This window comes from Monoraphidium neglectum, assembly GCF_000611645.1.
Source record: "Monoraphidium neglectum strain SAG 48.87 unplaced genomic scaffold scaffold01419, whole genome shotgun sequence".
Classification (NCBI taxonomy): Eukaryota; Viridiplantae; Chlorophyta; class Chlorophyceae; order Sphaeropleales; family Selenastraceae; genus Monoraphidium; species Monoraphidium neglectum.
Genome location: NW_014012209.1, coordinates 6,239 through 15,187, shown reverse-complemented (window position 1 = coordinate 15,187; position 8,949 = coordinate 6,239). Strand labels below are relative to the sequence as shown.

Genomic DNA, 8,949 nt, shown 5'->3' with positions numbered 1-8,949 from the left:
CGTCACCGGTGACGCCAGTGTTGGCCAGGTTGCTGCGGTGGGCGCGCGGCGGCAAGGCGCAGGCGGCGGCGTGGGCGAGGGCGGCAGCATGAGCAAACCAATGGAGCACAGGTGATGTCGGGAGTGGGGGTCGCTCGCACATGCCGGCATCCCCACGGTTTCGCGCGCGCTGTCGGGCGCCCGCGCAGCCGCCATCCTGCCAGGCCCGCCCGCCCGCAAACCCGGGTTCACGTTCCCAGGCCGCCCAGCCGCCGCCCGGGCACCCCGCCGCCCCGCCGCCCAGCAGCCGCTCCCTTCCCCCGTCCCGCAAGGGCGCCGCGGCCGGGGCCAGCGGCACGACCCCTAGCCCGGCGGTGCACTCACACGGAGGCGAGCTTGGGCGCGCCGGCCAGGGACGCGGGCACGGAACCAGTGATGCCCTGGTTGTCGGCAAAGTTTATGGTCCTGAGGCCCGGCAGGCTGCTCCAGAGGGAGGAGTCATCAGGGATGGGACCCTGGAGGTTCTTCCCATTCAGGTTGCTGCAGGCGCGAGCCGGGCGGGGGCGGGAGGGGTGGCGGGGGTGCGCCGCGAGCGCCGGGGCGCCCGCTCGAGGGGCGAGTGCAGGCGCGGGGCGCGCCGGGGCGCGGCTGCCGCGCGGCGGCGGCGCAGTGTGGGCCCAGCCCGTCCCGTAGCCGGGCCGCTGCAGGAAGCGCCTCGCGCGCCGCCCGCCGCAGCGGCTCGCACCCTGCCGTTCAAACGGTCCCACCAGCGACAGGCGGGCGCTGCGCGTCCCTGACACAGCGCGCCCCGCGGCCCAGAAGGCCCCAACTGACACACCGCGTGGCGCCGGGGCGGCGCGGCGGGCGCGCGCGGGCGCCGCATGTGCTCACAGCTCAGTGATGGTGCTGCCCTCGCACAGCACGCCGGGGCTGACGGCCCCAGGGTTCTGGCAGGCGTCGGTGCCGGGGTCGATCTTGGACCAGCCGATGGGGTTGAGGGCCGACTGCAGCTTGGCGAGAGCGTCCCCCTGCGTCTGCGCCTCGGCGCAGACCAGGCACAGCAGCAGGCAGCACAGCGCCGCGGCCGCGGCCGCGCGGCTGCGGGCCATGGCGTTGGGCCGTCGGCAGGCCTTGCGGGATGGGGGTGAGGGGGTGTGCGCCTCGGGCTGGGGGTCGCCGGCCTGCGACGAGGCAGCGAATGCGGCGCGAGGGCGGATGCTGAGCGCGCAATGGCCTTTAGCCCAGGAGCTGGCTCACGGAAGATGGGTCTGTATAATCCCTGTGTTCACTTGTTGCTGCATCGAAGCTTGCCTCTTGAACCAAGCACAAACCGCGCTGCCCACCCGTCGACTCCACCGGTAGGCCGGCTTGAACGCAAGGAATGACAACCAGGCACATCATTTGACTCTTGCGCCCTCTTAGTGTGGGTCCCGCGCCCGGTATCGGACACACAAACACGCTCACCTACCTGAGGCAGCGTCGGCGTCCTACCTTGATAATTCCAGAAAGAGAAGCTTAACTTCGTGATTGTCAAGCGTAGGGAGTTTGCCGTTGTCGGGGCTTCGCGCTCCCGCTGTAGCTGCTCCTGGTTACCGTACTACTGTCTTGCATTAAGTGACTGAAAGTAGCGACCAGGTGCAATGGGTCTGTTTTTCAAAGTATACTCCTCTTGTCTGACCCACTTGGCTCTGCTCAGAGTAGATTGATACTTTGATCTGAGAGGTGGGAAGCAACAAGCAGCGATGTGGGAGCGCGCGCATTGATCCTGTGATAATTTCCATGAACTGATAAGTATCTGACAGCACGGCCTGTAGGTCGGCGTTCGGCAGGCCCTGCGAGGCGGCGGCATGTGCACGCCTGCAGTCGGCGGCTCAGGCTGGGATGCCTTGGTGCACGCTGCCACGGAGCCCCCTGGCCCCAACGCAGGACCCAAGCCTGTAATTCCCCTCCATCCACCCTACAGCCGCCAACCTGCGAAAGCCGCGGCGGTAAGATCAGCGCACCGGCAGCGATGGCGACAGCGACGGACGCGAAAAAGGCGGTGATCGCGGCGGCGATCCGCGTCATCCCTGACTTCCCTAAGAAGGGGATCATGTTCCAGGACGTCAGCACGCTGCTGCTGGACCCGGCGGCATTCCAGGCGTCGATTGATCTCTTTGTGGAGCAGTACAGGCCCAAGGACATTCAGGTCATCGCAGGTGGGTCGCTGTGGGTTGCTGCGGAAGCCTGGGTGGTGGGTGTTCGCTTTTAGGATGCTCCTCACTCGGTCTGGCATGGCCCCTGGCGCAAGATCAAGGTCGCCTGGGCGGGTGGACGGGAGGTCGGGCGAGGCGAGGGGTGCGTGGGACCAGCAATTGCCGCTCGCTTGTCGGGGGCGGCGACGAGGCGTCGGTCGGGGCACCCAGGCGCCGCCGCGCAGCCGCGAGGATCGCTCAGGCGCCCTCTGCCGACGGCCGCCTGGCGCCTGGACCCGCAGGCTTTGAGGCGCGGGGCTTCATATTCGGGCCTCCGGTGGCGCTGGCGCTGGGGGTGCCGTTTGTGATGCTGAGGAAGCCCGGGAAGCTGCCAGGTGAGAGCCTCCTGTCGTGTTGGTCACGTTTTGCGCCGGGGCCCCAATGCAGCCAGCAGCGTGTGCGGCATGCCGTGTGGATGGGCAGGCTTGCCGGCTCGCCGAGTGTGACTGCAGCCGTACTGTGGTCGTGCCTGATAAGCCTCGTTGGTTGCAATTGGGGTCGACAAGCCAACGACCGCAACTGATGCAGGGGAGACTGTGGGTGAGGAGTACATCACAGAGTACAGCACAGACAAGATAGAGATCCATACGGGCGCGATCAAGCCTGGCCAGCGCGTGCTGCTGGTGGGTGCCGCAGCGGGCGCGGGCGCGCGCCCTTGCGCGTCGCATGAGAGGCGGTGTCAGGACGAGCATGCCCACAAGGCAGCCGGGTCCCAGCCGCCCAGAGGCGTCAAATTGTGGCTGAAACCTGTGCCGAGATCCGCAGCTGGGTCTTACCGGCGGCAGATTCTGCTACCTGGCTGTCACTTTGCGCCGCGCTGCACCAGCAAGCCGCGTCTGAATGGCAGACCGGCGCTTTCAGGGTGCTCGACTTGGCCCCTTGCACACAACATGCAATCGCGCTTCCTCTTACAGATTGACGACCTGGTGGCCACCGGCGGCACTCTCCTAGCAGGCGCCAACCTCGTCCGTGAGCGCCGCCGTGCCGGGCGCGGGCTGCTGACCGCGCTGCCAGACGGCGCGCTGCCACCGCTTGTTTCTTCCTCTGGCCTTGCGGGAGTGGCGCCACCCTGCCGCGCACCCCATTCGCGCTTGCATGCACGAACTGCGAGCCCACATGCACTCCCTCCCCCGCACCTCCCCGCACATTGCCATCACGCACGCGCCGCGTCGAAAACCACCACTGCAGGCAAGGTGGGCGGCGTGGTGGTGGAGGCGGCCGCCGTCATTGAGCTGCCAGACCTGAAGGGGCGGCAAAAGCTGGGGGACCTGCCGCTGTTCACGCTCATCGACGTGGAGGGCGAGTGACGGGGCGCGGCCGCCCCGGCTGCTGGCGGCGGGCGGGCCTGGCGCGGTGCCTTGAAAACCAGTGCACTGCAGGCTTGCAGTCGCCTGACCCCAAGCTGCCCGATGCCAGCATTTCTCGATGAAATGATTTAAGCACAGCTTATTCCTCGTGCCATCATTTGGCCCATCGCTTTCCAAACCCAACGATTCAAATCAAAAACAGTAACACAACAAGGCTACAGCCTCCAATGCGCGTTGAGGGGCAGCCAGCACACTGCTGCCAACCGGCTGCATGGGAAGGTACATAAACACAGCTCCGAGAGCAGCATCCCTGCTCTCATCAGCTGCCCTGGCCCCCTTCTTCGTCGGCGTCAGCGTCGCCAAGCTTTGTCAGCTGGCAGTTGGGCGTCGCACGGATCAGCACGTCGCCCACGCATCGCACAAATTCCTCTTTGCTTAGCCGCCGCGCCGCCGCGTCCTTCAACCCCAGCGGGTTCCCGGCCACGCCGCCGCCGCTGCCTCCGCCCGCAGCGCCGCCCCCAGCGCCGCCCTTGCCGCCCGGCTTGGCGCCTGCGGCCGCGGCCGCCGCGTCCGCGGCGCGCGCGCCGCCGAGCGCCGTCGCCAGGGCCGCGTTGGCCTGCGCGACGGTGACGGCGCCGGAGCCGGTGACGTCAAACATGTCATACATGGCGCGCAGGTCGGCAGCGTCCAGCAGCGGCCTTGAGCCGGCGGCCTTGGAGCGCTCGAGTTGCTCTATAAGGAACTTTTTGGGGTCTGGCGGCTTGACAAACAAGAGCTCCGCGATTAGGCCCTACGGGTGGTGGCAGGCGCCGTGCGCATTTGCAAAGCTGTATGGAGGGAGGGAGCTACGGGAGGCTGGAGGACGGAGGACGCAGCCCCGCAAACGATTGCCCGATGACGCTTGCTGTACTGCTGCGTGTTGTGTCATGCACAACACCATGACACGTGCGGCGGGGAGCCCGAGCGCCTCGCTGCGGCGCACCTGTACCACCTCGTTGATTTGGTGGTCCTTGAGGTACTCGGCAACCCGCGCGCGCGGGTCGCGCGGCGGCTCCACCATTCCCGCTTGTGGCGCACTGCTGGGGGTGGCAAGCACTGGCGGCCGGCCGGCAAGGTGGCAGCGGGCCGCTACTATGATAATCTGGAAGCAAGCGGCAATCCTCAGCTGGACAAGACAACAGCAATAAAGCTCAAAGGGTCACGGTCAACGTTTTGCGAAAACACCAGATCGAAAGTGGTGATCTGCGCGGTTGCAACAGCAGAAAATTGGTCCGATCGGTGGCAACGCGGTCAACCGGGTTGAACCTGCTCGGGCTGCAAGGACATCACCAAAATAGGTGTGCCCCACCAGCACCTACCGTACCGTACCGTACAACATTTCTGCCAGCGAACCACGCGGCTTTAGATTCTGATATCATACGTGATCATGGAACCTCTTTGAGTACAGGTCATCACCACAACAGCAATCCACCAGATCGCTCTTGAGTTCCTAGCCCTGCCTGGGTGCTATGGGTCAGTCTTGCAGCTGCCAGCCGGACCGTTCGGCGCCTTCAAGCGTTCCCCACGATCAGGAGTTCAGCTTTGCTCAGGTGTGGGTTTGCCGGATGCAGTTGACGAGCACACCGGTGCAGTCTGTGCGCTGGAGGCCCTGCTCGCCCTTCAATTATACGTTGTGAAGCCTTTTCCTACTGTCCAACGACTGTGCTTGGCGGTCGCCATCCGTTTCTGGACATTCTGACGTGTGCGGCGCAATGTAGCAGTGTTCGTTTTGCTGTGCTCCGGTACAGTACATGCCCCAACCATGGGCCAACTGCTGCCACGCGTCTTGCTCTTAACAATGACAGGGCCCGGGGCAGGTCACTGTGCCAGCAGCTGCCGTCACCGCCGCCGCCCCCACAAGCGACGGCCCCGGGAAGGAGCGCACCACAGGCGAGGATGACGACGGCACGCACCCTCAGCGGCTGCGCCCTGCCCACAAGACCGTCTCCATCGCACCGGTGGCTGCTTTCTTGGACCCGCATGGTGCCGAAGGGGAGCAGAGCGTCAAGAGCGCCGCTGGCGGCAGCGTGCCGGCCACGCCGGTGAGCGCATGATGCTTATGAGCCGTGTGCATGCAGTTAGGGACGCGGCCTGGCTGGAATCTGGGGCTGGCGACCATCCTTGGAGGCTGGTGGTTTGATGCGTCACGGCAAGGTGCAGGGAGCGGGGAGTGTGCTGGATACAATGTGCTTGCTGGAACCCAGGGCAGGCACCTTCCCTTGCTTGCGCTCCACACTTCCACTCCCAACCTGGCCTGCATGTTTTTGTGCACCGCCCCTTCCCTACCCCCACAGGCAGACTGGCTGCTAAAAGCCCATCCCCTGGACTCCCCAGCATCTCCATCCCCAGAAGAAACCATCGTCTCGCCACCCTGCCCAGCACCGCTGGAGCCAGCCGGAGGCGACGCACATGGCCTCCACGAGACACACCCCGCAGAGGCGCTCGCCCCGATCTTGGAGGCAGACAGCTCGGCCGACCAGCCCCCGGACGAGGTCAGCGGCGGGCCGCAGCTCAGCCCGTCGGCGAGCCCGCAGGCCGGCGGCGTGGCCGCCGCGGGCAGGCGGGGGCGCACCACGGAGAGCGCGAACCGCGCCCATGACCACGGGGATGCAGAGAGCGTTGCCGCATCCCGAGCAGCGCCGACCATCGGCCATAGCGCGAGATCGCAGCTCTCCTCTGGTGAGCAGCTTTGCATGGGCGGCCGCAAGACATGGCTTCGATGACCTTTCAAGTAATGCGCTTGGTATGTTGCCACGAGGTGCTTGCTTGCATGAGCGAACTGGAACAACCGCATGATGCTGACGGGTCAATCCGACAGGCCTGTTGGTCACACCCATTATTAAACCCACCGGCTCATCCACGTGTCCCCTGCAGCGTCGGAGCGCTCCTACCTGACGGGCGTGCCCGATGCCTGCAACAGCGAGGTGTCCGCCACCGCAATGGAGCGCCTGCCCAGCGCCGCGGCGTCCTCCACCGGCGGCGGTCGGAAGTGCAGCGGCCACAAGAGCGACGGCCACAAGAGCGGCAGCCACAAGAGCGGCAGCCACAAGAGCGGCAGCCACAAGAGCGGCAGCAGCCACCACAGCAGCAGCAGCAGTGACAGCGAGGACGGCGATGACGAGCTGCATCTGGATGAGGCCAGCAAGGCGTCTCTGCATATCATGGGCACTGCCATCCCTGCCGCAGTGGTGGATGGCGGCGAGGGACTCGGGGGGGCCGCAGGCGTGGAGGGCAGCACAGGTGTTAGGGAGGAGGAGGGGGATGAGGAGGAGGTGCTGGCGGAGGACGGCGCAGTGGTGGTGGATGCGTGCGCTGACGGGCACGACGGTGAGAGCCGCGATGGGGCCGCGCATGCGCACGGCGGTGTGGAGGATTAGGCAGGATGGCCTTGTGCTGGGACTGGATGGGGAATGGGGCGACTCGCGGGGTTGGGGGCGGAACGCATGCGAGCTGCGTGGCTGGGCGCTGCGTTTTCCAACGTGATCAGGGTGCAGTGAAAACCCTCCTAGGGCTTTGTGCACAGGGATTTGTGCTGACACAAGTATGGACAGAAGGCAGCATGGTACAGCTGGTTCTGAAGCACACACAAGGCGGCCGATAGTGGTCATTGTGAAGGATGGGGGTTGCGATTCTGGCAGTGTTTGTCAGAGTTCATACCGGCATACAGTATGCACACCGGTAGGAAGTGAGGCAAGTACATCCCCGTTTGCACGGCAAATTTTAACATCCTGCATGTGTGCCAGTGACTCCTGACTTTCTCGTGCGCACACGCATGTGGGTGTAAAATCCTGCCTGTTCTGCATTCCCACTCTGGCCAACATGTATCAGCTCAAGCACGGCCGCAAAGTGATAGCAGCAGACAGCCAATTTTTAAACGTTGCAAGCTACCAGGCCAAGGGGTGGACATTCATGGAGCGCTGTGTTCAGTTGGTCGCCACAACCGAATGCAGGCGAGTCGGACGCGACATCGCGCGGGGCCCCGCAGCCAGCCCCTGCGCAATGGGTGGGATGCTGAGCTAGATTGCGCTGCCAATGTTTATTATTGTGATCAAATCACCCATTTGCGCCCAGCCTCACAGTAATAAGGGGCTTGGCCGCGCCAAGACGAAGCCTTTGGTGATTGAAAACGAAGCTGGCAGGACTGCCCCTGTCGTTGTCCTCTCCAAACGTGCAGGCGGCGCGTCGTCAACCACCTTTTATAATACCCCTCTCTTGGGGCGCCAAGACCCTCACGAGCGCTAGGGCGTTACCCTACTAAGATCACCCTAGTCGCTCGCCCAGCATGTGCATCCCTCCTGCATCGGAGACGACGGTCTTCCCTGCTTCTAGGGCGCCCTCTGCTCCCCCACCCTTTACAGTGGGACAGCTCCGGAGGGCGATCCCCCCTCACTGCTTCGAGCGGTCGGTCCTGCGCAGCTCTGCCTACCTGATCCTAGACCTGGTCGCGGCAGCCGTGCTGTACTATGCTTCTACATTCATCGATCTCGCGCCCACGTGGCTCGCCTGGGGTCTCCTGTGGCCGGCGTACTGGTGGGCCGCCGCTGGCAACCAGGGGCCGCTGGGTGGGGTGGGTTGCGAGAACGTCACTCGGGCCGCGACACCACCCTTTGCCCAGGGGAACAAGGCTGGTCCAAAGCCCGCGTTTCAGATTTCCTAACACCTGCAACTCTACGCCCTCGGAATGCGCTGCAGGTTCTGGCAGGGCGCCGTCTGCACTGGTCTCTGGGTGAGGGGGGCACCCAACATCCACCCCACCCCTCCCGCCCCGAGCCCCGACAAGGATGCAGCGCGCCGCGCATGCAAACGCGACCTGCGGGACTGCACGCCCGCCGCTCGCCCGGCGCCCCGTCGCAGCAGGTTGAGCAACAGCAGGCAGAGCCATGGGCGGTGCAGTGGCCACTTCGCCCGACGCCCTCCCCCCCTGCTCGGGCTCTTCCCCTGCGCAGGTTGTCGCGCATGAGTGCGGCCACCAGGCTTTCTCTAAGTGGCAGGCAGTGAACGACGGCGTCGGCCTTATCGTGCACTCGGCGCTGCTGGTGCCCTACTACTCATGGTGCGGTTAAACAAGTGCATGTGCATGCGCATGCGCATGCGCATGCGCGCAGTGTCCCATGGTTTGCGAGGAATCTTCGACGCTGTGTGCATGCATGCACGAGGGCATGTTGGCTCTGCGGGCGCGAAAACTCCTGCGCATGTGCGCCCCAGTGCATGTGAGCATGCACATACATGGCGGCCCGCCCAACCTGGCGTCGTGGGGCGCCTGTCGGCTGCCAGCAGCCGGCCGGCTGGCGGCTTGATTGTTGCAGCCCGGCATGCCTCATGGGCCCCCTCACCCTTGAAGACGGCCCCAACCTGCACGCTTCCCGCCATGCAAGGGAGCCCACCCCGCC

The 8,949-nt window shown here is 65.2% G+C and overlaps 5 protein-coding genes across 5 annotated transcripts in view; 3 read left to right on the top strand and 2 right to left on the bottom strand.

Annotated features, from left to right (window-relative positions):
- Positions 1-866: 866 nt before the first annotated feature.
- MNEG_7810 (hypothetical protein) lies at positions 867-1,088 on the bottom strand (the record flags this gene model as incomplete). Its single annotated transcript, XM_014043722.1, has 1 exon — positions 867-1,088. One exon carries the CDS (start codon positions 1,086-1,088, stop codon positions 867-869), a length of 222 nt encoding a protein of 73 aa, XP_013899176.1.
- A 902-nt stretch (positions 1,089-1,990) lies between these two features.
- On the top strand, positions 1,991-3,520 carry MNEG_7809 (adenine phosphoribosyltransferase; the record flags this gene model as incomplete). Its single annotated transcript, XM_014043721.1, has 5 exons — positions 1,991-2,177; positions 2,456-2,548; positions 2,742-2,836; positions 3,128-3,182; positions 3,402-3,520. The coding sequence occupies 5 exons, from the start codon at positions 1,991-1,993 to the stop codon at positions 3,518-3,520; spliced, it is 549 nt and encodes a 182-aa protein (XP_013899175.1).
- Positions 3,521-3,839: 319 nt separating this feature from the next.
- MNEG_7808 (hypothetical protein) lies at positions 3,840-4,580 on the bottom strand (the record flags this gene model as incomplete). Its single annotated transcript, XM_014043720.1, has 2 exons — positions 3,840-4,310; positions 4,503-4,580. The coding sequence occupies 2 exons, from the start codon at positions 4,578-4,580 to the stop codon at positions 3,840-3,842; spliced, it is 549 nt and encodes a 182-aa protein (XP_013899174.1).
- A 1,774-nt stretch (positions 4,581-6,354) lies between these two features.
- Positions 6,355-6,936, top strand: MNEG_7807 (hypothetical protein; the record flags this gene model as incomplete). Its single annotated transcript, XM_014043719.1, has 2 exons — positions 6,355-6,364; positions 6,434-6,936. The coding sequence occupies 2 exons, from the start codon at positions 6,355-6,357 to the stop codon at positions 6,934-6,936; spliced, it is 513 nt and encodes a 170-aa protein (XP_013899173.1).
- Positions 6,937-8,240: 1,304 nt separating this feature from the next.
- MNEG_7806 (omega-6 fatty acid desaturase (delta-12desaturase)) overlaps positions 8,241-8,949 on the top strand; it is a gene marked incomplete at both ends in the record, with an annotated part of 3,692 nt that continues 2,983 nt past the window's right edge. The window contains 2 exons of the mRNA XM_014043718.1: positions 8,241-8,285; positions 8,506-8,612. Coding sequence (XP_013899172.1) covers positions 8,241-8,285; positions 8,506-8,612 — 152 coding nt within the window. The remainder of the gene's footprint in view (positions 8,286-8,505; positions 8,613-8,949) is intronic.